General features: G+C 39.5%; 1 protein-coding gene across 4 annotated transcripts in view; it reads left to right on the forward strand.

Moving 5' to 3' along the window:
• Positions 1–25,476, forward strand: part of KLHL1 (kelch like family member 1) — a 129,844-nt gene that overhangs the window by 31,503 nt on the left and 72,865 nt on the right. For all 4 annotated transcript variants that reach the window (XM_081858113.1, XM_081858114.1, XM_081858115.1 and 1 more), the window contains exons 3-4: positions 560–696; positions 8,714–8,910. In XM_081858113.1, coding sequence (XP_081714239.1) covers positions 560–696; positions 8,714–8,910 — 334 coding nt within the window. The remainder of the gene's footprint in view (positions 1–559; positions 697–8,713; positions 8,911–25,476) is intronic.

Consider the following 25,476-nt stretch of genomic DNA (forward strand, 5'->3'; position numbering starts at 1 on the left):
ATGAAATATTAACCTTTCTTAAAGTGAAATCCTATCCATGTATACAGTGGTCCTAATCCTAGATAACTGTGCATAGGATTGCCATTTGAGTCAAACTAGTGTGCTTGATTTTCATGACATTTTTTAAAAAAATTTCATGTTCTTAAAGTACGGGTGGAGAATAGCTGGGGCTTATGAGAGTTAGAGTTCGACAACATCTGGAGGGCTACTAGTTCTCCACCCTTGAATTTCACAGAAGGTTGCTTCTATTTTTAATTTTAAAAAATCTTAATTGATTTTATGTATTAAATCCCTCCCGCACAGAAGAACAAAAAACAAACAAACAAAAAACAACAACATATCACCTCACATGCAAAGAAATTTTTACATATAAAATAAAATTCTTCCATATATTGGGACTTCCATCATCCTCAATATGGGTCCATCATTACCTTGTTGACTGCATATTTGCATACAGCAGGTTGCTTCTAGCTGAGCACATTGAGAACAGGACTGTTTAACAGTTAATGTGAAATGTAATGGATTAATTAATACTTGTGTTCTTCTTTTCTTTTCCCAGACTTGTTCTCAGTTCTGTTTCTGATTACTTTGCTGCCATGTTTACAAGTGATGTTTGTGAAGCCAAGCAAGAGGAGATCAAAATGGAAGGCATTGACCCAAGTGCACTCTGGGATCTTGTTCAATTTGCATATACAGGTACGGAATAATATGCACTAAATTATATTTTCTTAAATGGAAACTTCTTTAACCGCAAAGACACATCTGAACCATAGTAAGTGCAAAGAATTGCAAAAAGATGAGCGAAAGTTGAATGCCATATCTTTGTAGTATTTATGTGGCCCATGCTCTTTGTTGGAGTTGCCTGTGCACTGGAGAGGAATTAATAGTTGTAATTAAGATGTGGGAGGGCCTTTGGTTATCAGCAATTGTTGTGTGTGGTTGTGGGAGGGAATTATGCCCTTGACCCTTAACAACCTGAGCCAGTCACCCTTTTGAGGTCTAAGAGTTGTTGGTCTTAATGCAGGTTTGCTTTGTGCATGTGAGCATGGACCTTCTCCAAAGAAGTATGCAGTGTATGGTTTCAGAATGCTTGATCAAATGTGTTGTGATGTGTATGTGTGGTTGATGCTATAGTTTGGAGCGGGAAAGGGGTTAGCCTGCCCCATGTCTACTCTAAATTGCATCTTCCAGAACTGGGATAGAATCATTGGTTTTTAAAGCCGGTGAACTGCTACATATGTTGGTGTGTGATGCGCAGTTAGACCCTTATTAGTATCCTGAGATAATACAGGAAATACAGCCTGTTCACTGAAGTATAAAAAATACATGAGACTTTCACAAACGTACATGGTTACAAGCAGAATGTCAAGCTCTGCACAGAACTGATAAGGTTTTAGCTTAAATAAAGCATACTACCCTTAGAGAAGGAGGGTATTAGGAAGATGAGTAGAAAATTAAACTGCCAAATTGCATGCATTTATTGACAATGAAATTTTAATGTATCTCTGACCAAGCAGCACCCTCAGCAAAATAAATTAAAACTTCAGCATGTAATGAATATCTTTAAAGCAAAACATGTTTAGTCTGAGGAAGAAACAATGTGTGTGTGTGTGCGTGTGTGCGCACATACACACACACATATACATTGTAATGTTTATGTTAACTAAATTTCCCACTTCCATTAAGTGTTTTAATTGAATATTCAGATATTTGTTAAAACATTCCCTTATTATAATGGGATTACTCTATGTAGTTTTACTATGATAACTCAATACAGAGTTTTCATTACAACATAAATGAAATTACTGTTTCATTAGGATTGCCACTTTAATTCACATGGTATGTATTATGCAAATGTATAAATAACATATTGCAGCAATTTATGCTTATTTTCCCCCAGAATGCCAATTACTTAGCTAACCAAGAGTGGCTAGTTTAAAATATATGTATGTTTTAATATGCAGAGGAGAATAAATCTTCACCCAATATGGCAACATCTATCTGACTATTCAAATAGGTTTTCATTTGTGTACCACCCATCTGGATTTTCTCTTCAAAGGAGAGGTCCAGGTGTTGGGGGACACATGTTCAGTGACAGATTATCTGAATCCAAGCATCTGCTTTCCCTTCAAGACGTGACCAGTGCTGTAAGAATTGATAGCGCCAATAAACTCTTTGCTCTGGGCAGACCATCAGCAAGTTGTTAAGCACCAGAGTCTCTGGATTGGACTCCATATACAGCAGAGAAAAATATTGTCCAGTTATATACCTTTAAGTTCTGACATCTCAGAACTGGCCCACATATAACATGGGTTATCATTAGCCAGCCCTGGTGATCTCTTAGAGAACACTTGGAGGAGATAAACAATAACTCTTGGAAGAGGGTCGTTTCATCCTAGTGGTGAAACTAGCCTTATCTGTATGATATAAAAAGAGTTTGGGAATGGAGCTTGCCAGGAAGCTTTTGAAGCAGACTCTTTGACGCACTCATACAGATGAATAAAGCAACTACATTTGCAATAGTTTCTAAAATAGCACCATTGTATAAGAATTTCCATTGCACTCCTTTTGTTCCACCTAGCTATTTTAAGGGTTTGCAGAAATTGAGAGAATGGTTTTTACAAAGTTTTAGTTAAATCTGGTACCTTCAAATGTTTTAGATGGCAGATACAGGAAGAGGTCAGATTCTGAATGCATCTGTCCTTAGGGTTAAAACAGTTTGAACACCTTGTATATATTATTATATATTGTCCTTTGTACAATTTCAGAAGTTGTTTATATTTAGTGCTTATCAAGGTGACACAAATAATATTAGTATTCATAATGGGATTGTGTCAAAAATATCCTGCCACCCAAGCACTGGTTGTAAACTTGTTAGTAATGGAACTGTAATGCAGAGATACATGCAGTTTGCTGAACTTCCTTTTTATGATTTTGTTGTAAACGTTTATTGATTCTAAAAGGCCAAGACTCTGTAATAATTTAAGGGGCCCATCATTTGCTTTGTATTGATAAAAAATGTATCTTTGGTTGCATACAAAGCAATAGGACATTAATTTAAAGCAGTCTTGCACAGATTGTTACTGACCAAATTGAACATAGGCCATCACAATGTATGGCAGCTGGAGAAAGTCCCTGGGCCTGAGGTTCCTCACCCCTGTGTTATTAAGATAGTGTGGTACTTCCTGAGGTTATAAATATAAGTCTTCTTCTCTCCATAATATAATGATTCTTCACTGTACACCTATTGGCTGTCCAGAATCCTTGTAAGAGGAAAGGCATTCTCACAATATAGTGTACTATAGCCACTCTAAGAAAACCTCAGTCACTTACAACCACTCCCCTCCTCCCTTGTTAATCAAGCCGAGGACAAACATACTTGTTTTGTACCACCTGGAAACAATCTCCCAGGGCCACCCCAGGGCGTGGGGAACCTTTGTCCCTTCAGATGTTGTTGAAGTACAATTCCAATCAACTCCAGGAAGCGTGGCCAGTGGCCATGGATATTCATCAATAGCTGAAGTGCCAAAGGTTTCCCATACCTGGTTTATAAGTTCTTTAAATCCCAAGTCTATAAGTGCTTGGGCACACTAACCCTGCCTTTCTGTGTTGCTAAGTTGTGCTGCTCCTTTGCCCCTCTAGTCTGTTATTCCCTTGAGTGCTACCCAGGAAACTGAGATGATGACTGGCATCTGTCTCACAACCCGAGATAATCATCCTTTTTGTTGTCTTCAAAGAGGTCCTCAATGTAATCATTCTCCTCTCCCCTCTAACCCAATGTTCTTGCCTTTTTTCTCATTCCTGCAACAATCCCACTCTCCCACCTTAATTTTGTTCAGGCTAAAGCCGTACTGTGCATTTGTGCCACCAGCTCACCCCACAATCTCTCCTTCCCCCATCTCTCCCTCGCCATCTCTCTTTCTCCTAGGAAATCCTTGTAATTTCCTAGTTAATTTCTGTTTCAGTATTCTTTTAGTTAAAAACTTTAATTTTTTTAGATATATGAGTTGTTTCTGTTTCTCCCTTGGCAAAGGCTAAACAATCTGAATATTATGCATGCTTGCTTCTTTGTATTTTGGATGCCATGATAGTAGGACCAGGCTCCACCAGCCTGACATCAGGCTATCCATGGCTGGAATAGGGCCAGAATTACATTGGAAAGATTTCCCAATGCACCATTTGAACTGTATTTCTTCAAGCATTAATATTCCAGAAGGACTTAGCCCCTGAACATAGAATATTAGCATGCAGATGTGCAGAAACATGTGTCCTGAACAAACCACCAAACCATGGTTTAGCACTATGTGGATGAGCCTCCATGAGCCTGAGCAAAGGCTTGCACGTTATTCTTCTGCTCCCCACTCCCCATTAGTGCATCAATCCAAACTTATGTATAGAACCAAGGTGATAGGATTTGCATGTTTTTAAGGGTACAGAATGTGCCAGCAGAGCCTGTTCACAGGGACTCTGCAAAATGAATACTAAGGCTGGAACTAGCAAGTGCAATCCCCTTTCCTCCCCACACAGACTTAGATTTATGTAGATATATTGCCTGGTCAGGTCTTCAGTGAATGGTGAAAGACACACAAAGAGGAGGAGGTAATAAAAGTAGTATTTTAGTATATCTTTTTCCTAAGTATTTCCAGTACAATAAATTTTTTTCTGCAATCTCTTTGATTCCTTTAATACAAATATACCGTAGTCTGACAAAACTGAAGGCAAGATTACCAATTACATGTGAAGGATACTTGCAGGCAACCTTTTCAAGATTTTGTCTGAGAGGAATCTGTAATTACCTATCAGAGCTCCCAACTGCTGCCAAGAAGTTTAAGTGAGGTACTCAATGGTAGCGCAAGCCACAGGTATTCCCATTTCACATCTGTCTCATTTTTTCCAGATTATAAACATTGTTTTAGACCCTTTTAATGATGTATTTGCATTCATTTTACCCTGCTGTGCGTTCATACATTTATCCCTCCATTCATTCATTCTCTCTCTGTATCTGCAGGTGCTGTAAAGAAGTTCATTACTGTACACAAGTCACTCTTTCTCATGCCTCATTGTCATTTACTATTCTACCCAGTGGACGTGGGGAAACAATAGGCACTTACAAATCTCTGGAACTTTTCACTGCCGCCACTATATTGGTAATAGACGTCTCACTCCTTATCATCCATTTCATAAATAAGGGGGGCGGGGTAACACAAAGCACTGGTTCAACTGCAGCTTACAGCCCATGTTGAAATTGTTGTGTTCACTGTGAGGTGATGTCCCCTTGCCCTGGCTTACCGCTGCAATGTGAAGACCCATTCACACAAGCAGTGTAATGTCAGAGGAGGAGATTAATGGAAGATTCCAGTTCCTCTTCATTGATTGGAAAAGTCACAGCACCCCCACCAATGACCTCTTGTGAGGTTAGTTACTTGTGTGGTAAGTCATTTGATGCGTCGACTACAATAGTTCTTATCCCTGCTCTATCTGGCATTTGCTTCTGTAAGCCTTATATGGGTCATTGAATGAAGACTAATTTAGGATAGAACTGTAAATTTCCTCAACAAACCAAGTGTGTTGTTCTTGTCAAGTTGTCCCAGTCAAGGACTTTTAAATACGGGGGTGAACGGCTGAACTATAGCTGTGGGAAGCTGAGCATCACGCTTGTGATTAGCCTAATTTATGCTGTAGTGATCAGATTAAAATTAAATGGTTTCTCTGCAATTGCAAAAAAATTATTAACATCAGTGAGTACTCAATAGGTTTACTTTCTTAACATGCCCAGTACACATTGCCACCTTGCCTGACGTGTATCTCTCCCCCCCACTCTATTATACCCAGCTTTAAAGCCTCACTGTTACAAAAACAAACATTATCTCTCTCACACACACACACCAAACATTATTATATATATATCTATAACACACATATTGGCTCTTATCTGGCTAAAATTGTTTCTGACTATGTCATGTCCACACCAGTGGAACATGCCACTTGGCTGACTTAGACTTTGGGCTCACCCAGACTTCCTTTTGTGCTGTGTTTCTAGGCACACATCCAGGCTTTAAAGTTGCACGTTCAAGCAGGGCTTTGTTTTTGTTACCACTGAATTTGAGCAAAATGCAATCAGGTGTTCCATGGATTGATATTTGCTCAGATTTTGTGGTAAAATACGGGTTTTCCCAGGAAAGGCACTGGAACAAGAAAAATCTGCTTGGGCATGGTGCTTTAAAGCATGGACCTGTGCCTGGAAAGCATGTCGCAAAAGGAAGTATGCATGAGCTCTTTATTCTAGGAGTGGGGTAGGAGAGCTGAAAATAATGTCAATATATTTCACATCTGGCAACCAATGCGCAACCATTTACCATAAGTAATGTATTTAGTGTTAACTCTGGAAGTGTGTACTTGATTCTGACCAAACTAATCCCTCTAGAGCAAAATACACACCAGGAGGCTTAGTTTGGTTAGAATCGAGTACAGTGGTACCTCAGGTTACAGACGCTTCAGGTTATAGACTCCACTAACCCAGAAATAGTACTTCGGGTTAAGAACTTTGCTTCAGGATGAGAAAATTTGTATCCCGGACTTTTTAGACTCTACCAATTTACTATCTGAAACCAAAGGAAAGCATGGATTGCCATATGTGATTTCTCCGCCCCAGCTCTACTACCCCACTATAGAGAGTATGCATTTGTTTTTAAAATGAATAAAAAATCAACAGCATGAATCCATTCACTTCATGTTTTTTAAATTAATGATAAACTTTAAAAAATGAGCCAATTTACTTCATTAATTTTCATAATTAAAATGAATGGAAATTGAAATTAGGAATGAAACAAAAAAAATATGTTTCTTGGATTCATTTCCCCATTTGTTACAGTTGAGATGAAGAAATGTAACACTCTGGAACAGCCTTTATATAGGCCAGAGAAAGGAAGAGCGGGGAGAGGAAGGTAGAGACAGATCATTAATATACATTAGGAATTATTTAAAAATGAGAAATATTTTGTTCCATCTACAATTTGGCAGGTCTGATCCTTTGGAGGGGCAAAATCATGCTGATTGTATGCAAAACACAGACATTTTGGGCAGGAGAAGAGGTTCTGGGTCTCCCATTGAAAGCAATGGGGAGATCATTGCATGGGTGGCTTTTTCCATTGCCTCTAAAATAGGAATCTTTTACCCAATCTGTCATAAATTTGGCAATTCTGACACCTTGGAAGGTCCATCTGCTTAGATGGAAAACACCTTACATACCACAGGTGTTTAGCTGTTTCTCCCATTCAAAGCAACAGAATGTGTGCCTTTTAAATGGCCTGTTTAAACAGCCTGCAGTCCTCAACTGAGGCCCTTCTTTGTGTGCCTCCCTCATGTGAAGTCCGAGAATGGGCCTTTTCTGCGGTGGCTCCCTGTTTGTGGAATGCTCTCCACAGGAAGACTCTCCTAACGCCATCATTACATATTTTTAGGAGCCAGGCAGAAACTATCCTCTATGGCCTTTAACTGCTTGTGTTTTTTCAGAAATGGGTGGGATATTTTAAATGTATTTTTTTTTTTTGCCATTTTGTTTTAATGCATCTCTGTGTGGTAGTGGCGGTATGGTTGTCAGTCTTGTAAGCCACTTTGACTTGTCCTGAGCAAGATAAAGTGACTGTCAAACAGAATAAGAATAAGAATCTGCTATCAGTTTGGCTTTGATTTCCAGTATCCTGTGGATGACATAGTTACTTTGAAAATGTGTAGAAGATTAGAACCCGTTTCAGCCTTCTCAATCCACAGCCATCTCAATCCCCTTCAAAAATGTGTTGACCCATTCATAACTTGCTCCCCCAGGCGACATGCTGCATTCATCTGAATCTGCAATCACTTAATTTTTTTTTATTATTATTATTTCTCTATCCCACTTTTCCTCCAAAGACCTCAAGGTAGCCCCCCTTCTACTTTATCTTCACAGCAACCGTAAGATGGAGGTTAGGCTGAGAGACTGAGCTTCCTGGTTGAGTGGGAACTAGAACCCAGGTCCTAGTCTGACACTCTAACCACTACAGCACACTGGTTCTGGTAAGAACCTACATTAGTATGATGTTTGTACCTAATTTATTATTGTTACCGCTTGGATTTACAGTGAGTCCACATATAGACTCAAGGCTGTCTCACTGGACACACAAGCTCATGTGGTTAAAGGCTGTAAGTTGATTTAGCAATTACAGTACATGCTTTTGAATCCATCTAGTATCAGCTTTATAAATCTGATTAAAACAAAGCTATTATGGTGTCAGTCCTCCACCCAGTGAAAGAAAAATTAGGATACCGATCTCACAGGAATAGATTACTCAATACTTCAAATGTATGATTTGTTTTATAGTGCAATGCAATATTACCACTGGGTAATATTGTATGCCAGATTCTTCTATACTGCAGTGAACCAGCTGTGCAATGCTACTCTTTTGGAGAACTAACGCCTAATAAAGGAGACTTAATTGAGGAGTGCAGAGAAGAAGGGGGCAGTATTAAATTTTCTTCTAAAACTTTCCCAACACAAGCATGCTGACGACTCAGTAATTGTGTAAAGTTTTTCTATTTTTCATCTGTTTTCATAATGGCTAAGTATTTCCCCCCTCTTGCTTCTTTGTTAATCACAATTGCAATTGGCTCTATTTGTTTAAGTGATGCACACATAAGAGTAGCAAAATTTGCATGTGTGTCTTAATCTCTCGTACAGGTTGCTTGGAACTCAAGGAAGATACCATTGAAAACCTCCTGGCAGCTGCCTGTCTCCTTCAGCTTCCTCAAGTAGTTGAAGTGTGCTGCCATTTTCTCATGAAGCTTTTACACCCATCTAACTGTTTGGGAATCCGTGCATTTGCAGATGCTCAAGGCTGCACAGAGCTGATGAAAGTGGCTCACAGCTATACCATGGTAAGGCAGTTCAACATACCTTATCACAGGAGAGCAAAGGGTACATAGATTTTGCTAGCATTCAGATATTTTCTTATGTTTTTTTTATTGTTTCTTCATACCTTCTTATGCAGTATGCTTTATAGAAAATATTATAGATTGCAAAACTATAGCATTAAGAACTAGATAGTTTGATTTATCCATTATCTGCTCATTCAAATGATGATATGTAACAGCCTTATTTCCTTGATTGAAATTTCATGTTCTTTCTTTATTGTTTAACTCCTTGGTTAGATAAGCCTGTGTGTTCTGATTTGGTGATTTCAAAGTAGGCTTATCTCATCCCAATTTAATATACCTGTTCTTTCAGCCAAGTTAATAGAAAAGTGTAATAATAACCCTTTGTGGGTGGCTGCATGGGTACAGGTAGAAACTGGCACCATTGTATATTGGCATCCCAGTTAGATCCCTTTGCATCTATATCTTATAATAAGAATTTTCCTTTCTTGCTGCAGTGGATTCTCGCTACTAGAAATACTGACACAGGAAGGGCGGGGTGGGGGTGGGGTTGGTGGTTCCAAAGGACCCCAAGAGTACTGTGGAGAAATGCTAAATATGTGTGGGTTTGGTTACGTTTTTGTTTAAAAGGAAGATACGTTATGGAACCTCTCATAACCATGAGGCCCTGTTTTGTTACAACATGACAAGCCTTTTAACAGTGGTTGCTAGGTGACATTTTTGGCAGGAGAGAGCTTGTTTGAAGGTTTACTAGGCAGGGCTCAAATCAGGCAAATTGCAGTTAGTTGAACAATTAAAACTCCACTGGGAGTTAACTATAGGAGAAAGATGGTTGGAATTTGGAGTGTTGAGGAGTTGCTTCAGGAGAAGAGGTGTGGAAGTAATTAGAGGGTGGTGCATTTGGATAATTGACTTGAGGGGGAATGCCATTTAGAGGCAAGAGTCAGCAGCAGTAGCCCTTGAGTACATACTCATAAGGTGCAAAACTCTCATCTGGCACCTCTATAGTATATTGTATTTTAAAATGGGGTTTCAGAGTTTTTAGGGGTTTTTGAATGTTTTATGTAGATTTTGAATTTCATTGTTCTGTATGGGACAATGACAATAAAGATAGCGTATCGTATCTATCGCATCATAAGTCGCCAATATGTGTAGTATCAGTATATTTGTGTGTGTGTGTGTGTGTGTGTGTGTGTGTGAATCGACTGATCGATCGATCGGCCTATCTATCTGGAACACATGTTAACTTTATCCTGTGTCTGGTGGTGAAGTTCATCTCGTGTTCAAGCCTAACCACGTGACTAGGAGGTTGTGTGAAGCTTTCTGGGAGAATGTGTGGTGGTGAAGGTATTTAAAATACACAGACGCTAGTACTTGTATATAGATAAATGAGGCTGAGGCACCAGGATTCCTGACATTGTGATGGTAGTGGTGAAAGCTCTCCACAAGACCTGATATACATATCAGTATAGCCGTGGGACGCGGGTGGCGCTGTGGTCTAAACCACTGAGCCTCTTGGAGTTGCCGATCAGAAGGTCGGTGGTTTGAATCCCCACGACGGGGTGAGCTCCCGTTGCTCTGTCCCAGCTTCTGCCAACCTAGCAGTTCAAAAGCACATCAAAGTGAAAGCGGGAAGGTAAACGGTGCCTCCGTGTGCTGCTCTGGTTTCGCCAGAAGCGGCTTAGTCATGTTAGCCACATGACCTGGAAAAACTGTCTGCGGACAAATGCCGGCTCCCTCGGCCAGTAAAGCGAGATGCGCGCTGCAACCTAGAGTCCTTTACCTTTACCTTTATAGCCACATAGTTTTACACACCCACAAAGTTTCAGTTTGCATTTACTTCAGTAAAAGGGGGGAAAGGTAGCTTGTATTGCTCCTGTTATCAAATGCTCTTTCTAGGATCATAGGAAACTGCCTATGGTCAGACTGTAGATTCATCTAGCTCAGTATTGTCTGTACTGACACATGAATGGCTGCTAGGAAGGGGCACCACATGCACCTTGACCCCCAGCAGCTGCACAGTGCAGGGGCAGCAGCAGAAGTGCTGGATTGACTCTTCTGCTGTGCTTGCACTGCACCCGCCTCCCTGCCGCATCCTCCCCTCCCTTCTGATAAGCACATTGACATGATTGATGGGAGGTCAGGTGTGCCGCAGGTGCCCTTGTAATTGACAGTAGACGTTTCCCAGAAGCTGGGAAGTCTTTCTCAGTCCTACATAACCCTAACCTGGGATCTTTTCAATCTAAAACATGTGCTGTTCTACTTACTTATAGCCCTTCCCCTAAATTTGACTTGGATCAGTTAAAATTATTTCAGATACAGAAAAGCTTTTGTTATTTTCATTGCATTTTAATAATTTATGCTCTGCCATTATAAAAATGTCCGCATGGGATTATTTCCACAATGTTTGAGTGTGTACAAAAGAATATTTGGGTTCTAGTTGTGACATGAAATTAAGTGTCTCATTATAATTATAATAAAGGGGTTTCAGGACTGGGCATAAGGCACATATCTATGTCTAGCCATAATTGGATAATTGCATAGTATTGAAGTATCACTACTTATAACCCAAAACTTAAAGCAAATGCAACAATTTAAATTAAATTAAAATTAAAATATAGAACTATGCTGCACCCAACTTGTTCCTTGTGACTTGATACTATTAGTAATGTTTGGCTACATTTATTGTCTGCAGAGAGAACTGTTCCTTCTGGTCTAGATTGAAATTATTACTGTAGTAATAAACAGAGCCTTAAATGCAGCTGCTGTGATTGCCTAGCCAGATACCCATTAGAACAAGCATGGCTCTTGGTCAGATGCTTAGATTGGCTGGCAGCTCTTCAGAGATGGAGGGACACATCATGGAATGTAAGTCAAGAGGCAAGGAAGGCAGAGATCCAGACATTACTCTCTGCTGGCTCCTTGTCTTCAGGGACCCAGGCTACTCGCAAAGCGGGACCTGGAGCTTCACAACTTCTGGCAGTGGATTCATTTCTCATAACACTTGGTTTCCAGACCATTGATCAAATTTGTCACCCTCCTCTGCTCATGTCCCAGATTGTTAATATCCTTCTTAAATTGTGGTTCCCAGAACTGGACAGAGTACTCCAGGTGTGGTCTGACAAAGGCGGAATAGAACAGGACTATTACTTCCCTTGATTTGGACACTAGACTTCTGTTAATGCAACCTAGAATAGCATTAGGGGTTTTGTTTTGTTTTTGCTGCTGCCTCACATTGTTGACTCATATGCCAATACGTCATCTGGATGTGCTGATGTAAGTAGAAGATGAATTTATATGTTAATCCTGTTGTTGTGAATTGGCTGCACATGCTAAAGATCTTCAGCAGCAACCATGAGAAAGAATGTTTAAATGGGAATTTTACCAGAGTCATGTTGGTTTGATTTTGCGTTTCTGCTCCATTTCCTACAGAAGTCAAAATTTCACTGATATCCTTCAGGAATTAACAGTCTTCACGGAATATGTATAATTCAAATAAGCACTTTAATCCTACAGCTACACATCTGTATTCCTGGATTGCAAACTGGTTTCTAGCACCTCTGCTTCTTGCACCATTACAAATGCTGGTATTCATTCAGCTGCTATAGTTACATGATTTTTGGAGGTTACAATTACCTGTAGAATATGAGGCACTTCCAAATTATTTAAATAAATAAACAAACAAACAAATAATAATAATTAATAATATTTTCATGTGATTATAATTTAATGTATGCATAAAAGGTAAAGGTACCCCTGCCCGTACGGGCCAGTCGTATCCGACTCTAGGGTTGTGCGCTCATCTCACTCTATAGGCCGGGAGCCAGCGCTGTCCGAAGACACTTCCAGGTCACGTGGCCAGCGTGACAAGCTGCATCTGGCGAGCCAGCGCAGCACCCGGAATGCCGTTTACCTTCCCGCCAGTAAGCGGTCCCTATTTATCTACTTGTACCCGGGGGTGCTTTCGAACTGCTGGGTTGGCAGGCGCTGGGACCGAGCAACGAGAGTGCACCCTGCCGCAGGGATTCGAACCGCTGACCTTTCGATCGGAAAGTCCTAGGCACTGAGGTTTTACCCACAGCACCACCCGCATCCCAATAATGTATGCATAGCCATGTATAATAATAATAATAATAATAATAATATATTGTCTAAATATTATATTATGACAAAGTTATAGTATTAAACATAGTGGGGACTGGAAAATAAGCTCTTGGGGCTGTTTAAAGGAAATGGCAAGAGAACCAAGACTGGTGGAAACTGTGAAGATACAATTACAACAAGCATTTTTAGACAAAGACTAGCAAGAACATCTTGTAGAGATAAGGATGCCTTTTTCTACAAAGGTGGAATGATGCCAGATGGCTGAAAGGGCAAGAAAAGAAAAGTTAATACACAAAACGATCTTCATAAGCATTTTTTTCTGCTTAATTAGTATAGGCAAAGTGGGGAACAGTTTTGACAGTTTCATGAAGTCATGCATTCCAATTTCATAAGCTGATAGGGTCCATGCCACATAATACTAGAGCAAGATAAATAAATATGTTACAGTGAACAGGACATTTACGGACAAGCCGGAGTTAAGATTCAGGGCAGAGAAATGAACCTTGTGAAATCTGGTGTTTAGTACACACAGTTGGCACTAAATAATTCAGTAGTAGTGGAACCAAATAAATAAAGGAAGTATCTACAATAAAAGGCAGCACAGACTGTGAAAGCAAACTAATGGAATAAAATGTGCAGTTTTGAACATATATAATGAAGTAGAGTCCACAAAAATCCAGGCAAGAATTTTATTTATAAACAGCTCTGAGAGACTTGAAAAGATACGAAAGGAGAGCTCTTTTCCTTGAAGCCCTTTGTGATTTTGTGCAATGAATACACATGTGTTAGTCATTTGTTGTGCTGAGTCCACTTGTGTCCCCTGGAGAATATACTTTTCTGGTAGGAATAACATGTTCCTGAGCACTGAAATGCCAATAAATTGTGCCTAGTGAAATTCCATATAGCTTTCAGGATTATGCAGTAACAGTTGCCAGGAGGATGGGGTTACATGAATTTTGTAGACATTCATTTTATAATGTGAAGCAATTAGCAATGTGAAGCAAATATTTTGTCCTTTGTCAACTGATTGAAAATAAAAACCCTTCAGTGTCAAGTTCTCCTATATTAGTGATTCCCAAACTGTACACCAGGGCTGACTTGTATGCTGAGAGAGGGGATACAGGGTACCTTGATAAATCGAGTCATTGTGAGGAATGTTTCCACAACTCCAGACCCCTGCACACATTGATAAACTGAAGGGGGATCCATGCATTGAAAGGACATTAGAGCTGCACTGTTGGCCCTGCTCCAAATGTTACCCAGTTTCCTTGACCTCACTCCTGACATTTGCATCTGCAAAGGGCAGTGCCATTTTTCTAGAAAAAGAGGTGCCAGAACTCACCTTGTTCTCTTATAATGGCAATGGCGCACAACCTCAGAGGTGCTGGAACTGAGTTCCAGCGAGTTGCAGCTGAAAAAAAGCCAATGGCGACAGGGGAGACTGCATGTGTAGACGTCAATGGAGCTGGAATCTCATGTGACCAGGTTTCCAGCTCTTAATGAAGGCCTGTGTACATGAGCTTCCCCGCTGCAGCCATTCATGTTCAATGCATTCATGTTCAATGCATTCATGTTCAATGTCAGGGGAGAAGCCAGGTAACCATGTGGCATCTGGGGTGAGGCCAGCAGCATGGAAAGCCCTTCAGATGATTAGTGTGGAAGGCTTCTGTGTCCGTCAGAATGAGGAGACTCCAAACAGCACTGATCCTACCCCACAAACCGCCTGCAGGAGTGTAATTCTCCTGAGGAAGGGACTAAGGAAACACCGGGGTTCCCTGAGGCAGCCTTATTACAGCTGACAGGTACAAGGTAATCTCAGAAGTATTAATCATGGTCCCTTCCATGTGTGGAAAATTGCAGTCAAATACTGTATAACTAGCAAGTTTGGGGCTAGTTAATGTATTCCTAGGTTTGGTTAGGTCATGCCCCCTTACCTCCCATGAAGAAAAAAGTGAAGCTTCCTTTGTTCATTCTGTTCCACCATGTGAAGCTGACCATGCAGCACATCTGGGCATGATTGTTTCAAGCCCATACTGCATGCTCAGAAGTATTTTTCTGTAGTTTGTAACCCAAGAATATCCTACCTGTGTTTTTCTTGCTGCTGTATTGTATAACACATGAATGTGGCCTTTAGAGTGTGTAAGTAAAGCATACAAACCTACTAATGGTGTGAGTTGCAAGAGGGGTAGAGAGGGCACTGTAAGTGGGCTAAATGGAATATTAAAAATTTTCACATCCTATTGTTCCCATGCTTCACTGTGCTGAATGATTCTGTGTTGTCAAATTTTGCTGGGGGCTCTCTCTTACTGGAAAGTGTGGTTACACCCAAACTTTGGATCTAGGGGTCCAGCCCTCACTCAGATTTTAAAAATGGCTATGAGTAGAAAGACTATCTGACCTCCCCCTGCTTAGCCATCTTGTCAGCTTTTGAAAAAGCTGAGTTTCACTGCTTTGCACTACTGCTTCCTGTACACAGTATTTTTTTTTAAGGATAAGATAGGTTTTTTTCCTTCCCCACCATCCCCAGGCAGACAAGGTTTCACCCCAACAGTGATAAAAATAATGGATATTCCACTATTGTTGCTGGAGAAGTATTCTGCAAAGAATAATATGTAGTTGGGACATGTTTTGCTTAATTGCATTTAAAAGTCCTAATAAATGCATCAGTAAATACAAAAACACAAGTTTTTTTTCTCATTTGAAATTGCTGAAGAGTATTGCAGAAAAGAAAGTACCCAGAATGTGGAGCGCAGCATGGAACCCACAGCAGAGTGGCTCGTGAGTGATCTGAAGAGTGCTGAGAAAGTCTAAAAAGAAGCAGAGTGCTGTGATTGAAAGGAAACCAGCAGCTTATTCTATGTTGTGTCCTTATGAAGAGCAGTTCATAGATTTTTTAAAAGTTAGACCATGCCTGAGTTCAACAGCAATTTTACCATTTTAATATAGCAGTGTCAGTGTTACTCAGACATGCCTGGAACTTGTCACAGATTGCTCATTATATATTGGATTTGGCACCAATTAAAGGGTCGGTATAGAATTTGAAATGCAATCCATTGCAAAGGATATCATCAAAGCAAAGGGGAAGGAAACTAAGGCTGCACTTTTATCTGTACTTATTCTGGGAGTGAGTCCCATTGAACTCAATGGTCTGAATAGATATGCATTGGATTGCACTGTTAGTGAATAATATAAACTTAAGAAGGGGGTGGGGCGACACCAAAAACTAAAATAATGTAGAAATTGTTAAAGCCACATGAAAGGCTGGGAATTTAGTCAGAGAAAAGGGTTTAAGATGATGACTGATAAAGCACATACCTTTTGAGAATATGTAAAGGGAAAGTAAGCACCCTAAAGGGGAGAGTAATATAGCCAAAGATAAGTAAAAAAAATAAATTAATTCATTTATTTCAGTGACATAGATAGGTGTGCGTTTGTAGCTACAATTCTATGCACATTTACAGTGGAAGTTACTCCTATGTAAACATGCATTGCTCTGTAAGTTTTCTCCACTGAAACTTGAAAGTGACCAGCTTTATCATACCTGTGGCTATTATTTATCCAACTGATAGCAAATTGACTGCAAAAAGTTATCACTATTCTGCATACAGAGCTTCAGGAAATGCACTAGTCACATGAAAGAACAGAAAACTTGAGTCCAATATTTTGTTTCACTTTCCCCTTTCCTGAACCTGAGCTTTATAGGGCATGTTTCCTTTGGAGGAAAAATATGGGAGATTTATAGAGTTTTTATACTAAAGTTTAACAACCGAGTAGGAGAAAAACAACAACATACAACTGCAAGCATGAAGGCAAAACTAGTAAAAAACCCAGCAATGTGCAGCATCCCAAAAATCCAAATCCAAAACTGCATCTTTTCTTTAGTCTTTATGCATGTTCTACGAGCTTATACAAAGAAAATATTTTTTGCTACCTCAATTATTGCGGGTGGACGTATCTCGAGCTTTATTTCAAATGGCTATAGCAATGCATGGCTTTCTGTTTCAGTACTGATCAAGACACATAAATACAAGTGTAGCCATGTTGGTTCATAAGAAAAAACCTCAAAATTCAAACACGTGGCAATTTTTTGAGTTATCCTCTGGCCTCTGTTTCCAAGGAGGACTTTTTAATGAGTAGACACACTACTACCTCTAAGAGCTTCAGGCATCACCACCCTCATGCAAAGATGCATTTACTGCACCTTGGACTCACTAGTGGATAGCATGGTTGGGCAACAGTGCTTATCTGACCTCACAGCAGCTGAGTTTCTGCTGCTTACTGGGGGCAGGAGGCAGGTGATGGGGAAGTCAACATGCAAACTTTGTAGATGACGACGACTCCCTTGCCCCCACCTAATCCCTCCAGCCAATAGGGCCACAAGAAGAGATTGAGATAGACCAATTTTTGAAAACAAATGGATTACCAAAACTTACTCAGGAAAAGAGAACAATCCTGAACTATAAAATAACACAACAAGAAATAGAGGGTGCAATTCAGAACATGCAACTAGGCAAATCTCCAGGTCCAGATGGGCTTACCTCCAAGTATTACAAGATATTGAAAGACTTTTTGACACAACCATTAATGGAGGTATGCAATCAGATTTTGGAGGGGAAGAAGGCACTGGAATCGTGGAAAGAAGCTTTCATCACATTGATCCCTAAAGTGGAAACTGAAAAGACCCAACTTAAGAACTACCGTCCCATCTCACTCCTAAATGTGGATTACAAAATTTTTGCAGACATTTTGGCGACTTAAAAAAGTATTAAATGAAGTAATTCATAAGGATCAGGCAGGCTTTCTTCCAGGAAGACATTTGTCTGATAATACTAGGAATATTATTGACATTTTGGAACTTTTGCAAACTGATATCAATACAAAATCAGTGTTAATTTTTGTTGATGCGGAGAAGGCCTTCGATAACATTTCTTGGAGGTTTATGAAGAAAAATTTGGAAGGGATGGGAGTGGGACGGGGGTTTGAAAATGGAATAGAGGCAATTTATTCAGAGCAGAAAGCTAAACTGATAGTTAACAATGTGGTGACAGAAGAGTTTAAAATTGAAAAAGGAACACGACAAGGTTGCCCCCTATCCCCTCTGCTTTTTATTTCTGTCCTGGAGGTGCTTTTGAACATGATTAGGGAAGACCGGTTGGTACAAGGAATACAGGTCGGAGTGAAACAATTTAAATTGAAAGCTTTTGCAGATGATTTGGTTTTAACACTACAGGAGCCAGAATCTAGTACGAAGAGAGTGTTAGAATTAATATATGAATTTGGTCGGGTGGCGGGGTTCAAACTGAACAAGCAAAAAACTAAGGTTCTGGAGAAAAATTTGACACCTTTGGAAATAGATGGGTTTCAGAAAGAGACAGAGTTAAATGTTGTTTAAAAGGTAAAATACCTAGGGGTAAACCTGTCTACTAAAAATTTGAATCTATTTAAAGATAATTATGAAAAATGTTGGTCAGAAATTAAGAAAGATTTAGAGATCTGGTCAAGATTGAAACTTTCCTTGTTGGGTCGAATTGCAGCTATAAAGATGAATGTATTGCCGAAGATGTTATTTTTGTTTCAGACCCTACAGATCGTGGACAGAGTGGAATGTTTTGGGAAGTGGCAGAAGGATATTTCTAGGTTTGTCTGGCAGGGCAGAAAGCCCCGAATAAAATTTAAAATACTAACTGAGGCAAAAGAGAGAGGGGGGTTTGCCCTGCCAGATTTAAGGTTATATTATGAAGCTGCGGCTTTCTGCTGGATGAAAGATTGGTTACTTCTTGAGAACACTGATGTCCTAGATCTGGAAGGGTACGATAATGCTTTTGGATGGCATGCATATTTATGGTACGACAAGGTAAAGGTTCATAAAATGTTTAAAAGCCATATTGTCAGGAAAGCTATATTTATGGTCTGGACAAAATATAAAGACTTATTAGAAGGTAAGACCCCGAGATGGTTATCACCAGTGGAGGCCAAGGTTCGAAAAAGACCCAATATGGAGGCCGGATGGCCGAAATACTGGGAAATAATAGAAAAAATTGGAGACAACTGGAGGCTGCAGAGCTTTGAAAAATTAAAGAATAGGGTGCAAGACTGGTTTCATTATGCCCACATTCAAGAGGTTTTTAAGTCGGATAAAAAAATAGGATTCCAGGTGGAAAAATCGAAATTAGAGACAGAACTGTTAGAACCTAAGACCAAGGTACTCTCGAGAATGTATAACTTGCTGCTTAAATGGAACACTCAGGATGAGACAGTCAAATCAGCCATGATAAAATGGGCTCAAGATATTGGGTACAACATTATGTTTGAAGACTGGGAAAGGTTATGGACCACTGGAATGAAATTCACGGCATGTAATGCCCTGAAGGAAAATATTATGAAAATGATATATAGGTGGTACATGACCCCAGTTAAACTTGCAAAAATATATCATCGGTCCGATAATAAATGTTGGAAATGTAAGGGGGCTGAAGGGACATTCTTTCACCTTTGGTGGACTTGTCCAAAAGTGAAGGCCTACTGGGAAATGATCTATAATGAGTTAAAAAAGGTGTTTAGGTACACCTTTCCTAAGAAACCAGAGGCCTTCCTCCTGGGCATTGTGGACCAAAAGGTGTTAAAGAAGGATAGAACTTTTTTTATGTATGCAACTACAGCAGCAAGAATACTCATAGCAAAATATTGGAAGATACAAGATCTCCCCACGCTGGAAGATCTCCCCACGCTGGACTATATGGAACTGGCTGAAATGACGGGCAGAATCCGAGATTTGGGAGAAGAAACAATGGAAGAGGACTGGAAAAAATTTAAGGACTATTTACAAAAACATTATAAGTTGTATGAATGTTAAGAACCTGCATGATTTGGAAACTCTAGCTCCTGCAACTAGACTGAGAAAACAGAAGACTAAGTTATAAGAAAAAGCTGAAATTTAAAGTTTTTTTTTTCTTTTTATGTATCATTTTAAGGTATAAATGGTTGATAAAAGGAACTTTAGATTTAGAAGTATAATATTTTGAAAGATATAAATAAGGTATGAAACAAGGTAATAATTTGCTGATATGTTTTATTGTAAAGAACGCAGGGTGAGGGAGATGTGGGGAAGTCCAGTTAGTAATGTAAAAATGTATTTGAAAGTTGGATTATTTCTTTTTCTGTTTTTTTTCCGTTTGTTCTTTCTTTTTTTCTTTTTAAGTCTCTATATTTCTGCTCTTGTAAATTGAAAATGTAATTAAAAAATTTATATATATATAAAAAATAATCCCTCCAGCCAATAATGGTGCTGCACTGAGTACCCAGGTGGACAAAACAGGGTCTGACTAACCTCACCCTTGGTAATAAAAGCCAGGTTGGCCTCCACATCCATGATTAAATCATGGATGAAAGACGTCTTGTTGTGGACTGCCTTGGCATTGAAAAGCACCACCGCTAACCTAGAGAATGGTTTGACAAGATGGGTTGACACCTAAGCCTTGGTGGATGCAGGAAGGAGTAGGAAGAGACAAAAATTTTAAGCATCTGCCCCTCTTCTCATGAGGCTTATCAAACCTTCAACATCATAGCTCTGCCTGACTGTGATCATTATAATACAGGCACCCTTCCCCTCTGCATTCACCCAGGCACATAATTTTAGTCACCACACATTATTCCTATCAAGAAGGAAAGTGGAAGGCAGGGCAGGGGTAGTGTTTTGAGACAAATACCTGGTCTGGTCACAGCAGCCATGCTTAGTTGTCTGGAGCTATTTGCTCTGAATTCACCCGTACAGTGCACCTAGTCTCTGGCACACTATTCTGGTTCCATGAGTGTTATCTTTTGAAGCCCACAGGAAATATTAGCAGAAGTAAAGAGGAAGGTATATAATATGACACAGATTTTCCTATATTAATTATACCAATGTTTAGCTATTCATGCAGTGTACACAATGAGAGCCATAGATCTGTCTTGCTAAATGATAAAATTAAACAAGGATTTAAAAGAAGAAATCATGATGTCAACTTCTGCTGGATTACCAAGCTTCCATAGATCAACAGAATGGTCTTTCTCATGGGTGAAAGGCAGTAGCAAAGCTGTATTTCTCTGTGTTCGTGATATTAAAGTAGGCTTAGGCTTCCCTTGCTTTTGATATCTTTTCCCTCCACCCCCGTTTTCCCCATAAACTGCTGTACTTCATAAGATCACTGCTTGTGGTTTGGCTTTCTGGAGGTGCTTGCTTGAAATGAATGGATATAACTAGCACTTATCACAGTGTGGAACTTTTTTATGATAAGCTTTCTCTAATACAGCAGTGATGGCACAGCACCACTTCATCAGGGCACAGTTGGGGGAAGAGGAAAAGTAAAAACATTTAAGGGACCGGCATATGGACAACAAGTCAATTAGCAGGCATATAAGGAAGACAACTGCTGGTACTGAAATGCCTCAGATCTTATCGGGAAAGTAGTTAAGCAAACAGCCCATGGTGAATTAGTCTGCAATCTGATGCCTAATTTAACTCCAAGAACCTCCAACCTTATTGCATAAATTGCACAAAAGGAAATTAACATGTTAGAAAATAAGGCTGAATTACTGCATAGATACAACACTAGATCTGCTTCTTGAACTGAAATATTTTACATTTAGGTTGGAAATTTTCAAAGTTTAAGCCCATCAAAAAGAGTCCTAAAATTCAAATTTAATTTCTTTGAGGAACAGACACTGACCTACTGGTTACAATACACAGAATTGCATTTTTATAAGTTCATAAGAACTGACCATATTAACTCACTGTCGAACCAGTTTTATCAACTCTATTTTATTGTGAGAGGAGAATGCAGTATGTATCTGCTGACATCAGTGAATATAAGTATAATTTACTGAGTAAGTAACCAGGAGATGCTCACCATTTTACTCCCTGCACAAAAAGCATAAACAACAACAAAAAGAAGAAAGTTTGAAATGCATTTTCCAGACAATTCTACATTGGCCAGTCAAGTTAAAAAGGATTCTAATCTGAGTGCAAAGGATTCAGTAGCCTCATGACCTGTGACATAGCTTATTGATCTGTCTCAAACACCATATACATGTAGGCCCCTAAGGTCTGACCTTACATGTTCAGCTGAGCAGGACACTCTACTTACTGCGCTTTCAAAGTGCCAACAACTGACTTCAGGGACCCTGAGTTAAAGAGCACATTGTCTGGATCTAGGTACAGTCACCCATAGCCTATGTCTAACTTCATGTGGGTGATCCCCTCTAAAGAACTTGGGATCTAGAATTGTCTGGTGATTGCCTGGCTAGGAGATTGCATTGGGGTCTAATGTTGGCTGGTTTGAACTTTTCAAGAGGAGAGTGGAATATTTTGCAAGAAAGATAGGCCTTCTGCTCAAATTACCTTTCCCTGTCATATGTATAATTTTTTCTTGTTACCCTCTCCCAAATTCTACATGATTTAAGTTTAGCATGTCACATGAAGTAATAAAAGTATGCTTGCCTAAAAGAGGTTCTTTATGATGATGTTGTTGTTTTAAAAACTTTTGATAAAACTCTCCGTAGTTAATTTTATATGAAACTTTAAGTGTCCAAGTTTATTTTTTTCTATATTTTATAGAGCCATCAAGATGTGCAGGACAGTTAGAATTTTGTAAGACATGTCAAGATTCCTGCTTTTCTGAAGTAAGCATTAATTATTAGTGGTAAAGTTTCAAATACTGTAATAATAAAAATACAGTGCTTGGCCTTAATCCTATTCTTTTACCAGAACCATCCACTATTGCTTGTGGAATATCATACAGTCTCTTACGCTCTTCCTTTTTAATTTTTTTTTTTATTATTAAATTTCCATTTAACAAACCAATCATATCACATTAGTTATTCCAAATTATACCAATACATATCATAAACTCCAAATATTTTGCCGAATTTTATTTTTTTTGTTGGGGGTACCCATTCTTCGAGTTCAGTAAGGGTCCAATCATCTCATATTTCTGCTGCTTTAATATTCGCAAGTCCCATCTTCCCATCTCCTTGTTGTTATCGTTTTTCTTCTTAATAACCTCTGAGTTGTTTCCACAGGCGAGTTGAAACAAACATTATTTTTATTTCTGTGTGCACTTTGTAATGCTCTCCCATAGTTCATCTCACGCTGATCCAAAAGTCCTGTTCAAGTGGCCGGCGCCATTTTCGTCAGTTCCGATGAAATACAGTCTAAGCGTTTGCTCCTTAATTTTCCCAGACCAGTTGCACCATAAATCAGCCTTTCCAGGGGAGTTTTTGCCAAATCAGATCTACAATCCAAACATGATAACAGAACAGTGGCTCGCCTCCCCCTTTGACTGTAAATCTCGCAACAAAGTCTGTCTCATAATGGTGGATCCCGATAGTAACTGCGCCACAGGAAAGCCTTTCATTTTCTTTCCAGATCTTCCACAAAACAAAGCCTTTAGTTAATATTTTTATTTCCACACAGTTTATTTTCCAATCTCACTTGCTATCAGTCATGTGACAGTTCTTCTAGGGGAGGGGTTGTTAGGTAAATCGTAATGAAAAAGAAAGAAATCCCCCCCCTTTCCGTTCCGTTTCAACATACCGACATAGCTGTAATTCTTTGATGTAATCTTCTGTTCATTCCGTCCCATCACTCTTGACTTCTCAGTGGTAGATTTAATTAGCAGTTAATATACCCTTTCCTTCACTTGAAACATGTGCATTTACTTTCTCCAATTATTTTATCTTAAGCAATGCAACTAGTTTCCCTCTCGGAAGTAGCGTCCGGGAGATCCAGAACTCGCTCGAGGGCTTTCCGTCCAGTGCCCCCACCCCCTCCTTCTTTTGAACTCGGGGGTGATTTATGGGCAACCGCGGACGAGGCTGCATCAGGAGGCTGATGTACTCCCATAATCAGCCCCTAAATTACCTCGTGTGAGCCGGAAAGGTGGTATTGTCGGCCATCTTCCAAGGCGCCCCTAGCGGCCTCCGTCTCTTACACTCTTCCATGGTCTATTTGCCTCCTCATTGTTCTCATTACTCCACCATGGACCCATAGAAAAGCCATACAGAAATGAGCCATGCATTAGCAAACCAACCAGTCAGGGACTTAGTATCTGTGTACACTGCTTTGAGACTATAGTACAGTGGGCCACACTTTCAGAATAAAAATTTGCTCACATCACACCATTTTTTTTAATAAGAAATACACCGGAAAAGGAAAAGAGACAACAACCAGCAGTTCTTGATTTATAACATAGTGCACAACTACTTTATAGTATGGTCATCCCAAAAGTATAAAACAATGCAGCTATATAAGTGCGAGAGTCATTCCCAAAATATAATTATAAACACGACTCTTACGTGCAGTATGTATCTTACGTATGTACACAAACTCATTGAGAGGTATGAGCTTGCTTTTGTGGGCTAAACTCATTTATATTAGGTCTAATTTGAGACAAAACAAACTTTCAATTTTTTCTCTTTTTTCTGATCTTTCATATTTGTAAGAGTTGAAAATCCCTGTTCACAACAATATGTTGTGGAGACGGATAGCCAATGCTTCTGAAGAGAGGTATGGATACTGTTTCTGGTTGTGTGTGTGTGTTTGTGTGTACACACATGCTATACTATACTACACTGGAATGTTTAAATATTTCTTTGATTGCCCTTGAATCTCGAAGGGGTCCCATTTGGCCTGTGATGCCTATTTCCCGAAACCACGGCCACCCACCCCTCACATTACATCATATAAGGTGTGGGGCAGGTACAAACATGGCTACAAAGTAATCGCCAGGAGCTTTAAGTGAGATTCTGATAGCTTTTTTGTTGGTACAAGGTGCTCCCCTATTATCTTGCTCCAGGAGGGGAAAACAATTTCCACTGAAACTGTTGTTAAAATGGAGGAGGGAATACCCATTTTAGCAGCAATTTTAAAGGACACTGTCAAAGGGAGGTTGTTTGCAAAAGAGCTTTCAAAGAGCTTCACACTGCTCTTCCAACCCTTATAAATTACAACATTTTATTGTAATTATTTGCATGATTTACCCTCCCCCACCCACAAATATGTTTTTAATTATTTCAGTGTTTATTTTTTTTTTTAAAGATTCCAATTTGAGACATTCCCAGGGAAAAATATGGTATAAAACCAGAGGAGGGGCTCTTTGAAAGCCCACTTACAGACAACCTAATGCTGCTCTTTGAGCCTCCTGTTTTGGGATGTTGAAAGAGCAGTATGGGGGTATTTGCATTAGGGTTTTCAAACCACTCCCTGCACTTTAAAGTCTCAGCAGTCGGATCAAAGCAGCAGAAATATGAGATGATTGGACCCTTACTGAACTTGAAGCATGGGTGCCCCCAACAAAAATTTAAAATTCGGCTAAATATTTGGAGTTTATGATTTGTATTGATATAATTTGGAATAACTAATATGATATGATTGGTTTGTTAAATGGAAAATTTAATAAAAAATATTTTTTTTAAAAAAAAGTCTCAGCA

Source organism: Podarcis erhardii, assembly GCF_964252035.2.
Source record: "Podarcis erhardii genome assembly, chromosome: 4".
Taxonomy (NCBI): domain Eukaryota; kingdom Metazoa; phylum Chordata; class Lepidosauria; order Squamata; family Lacertidae; genus Podarcis; species Podarcis erhardii.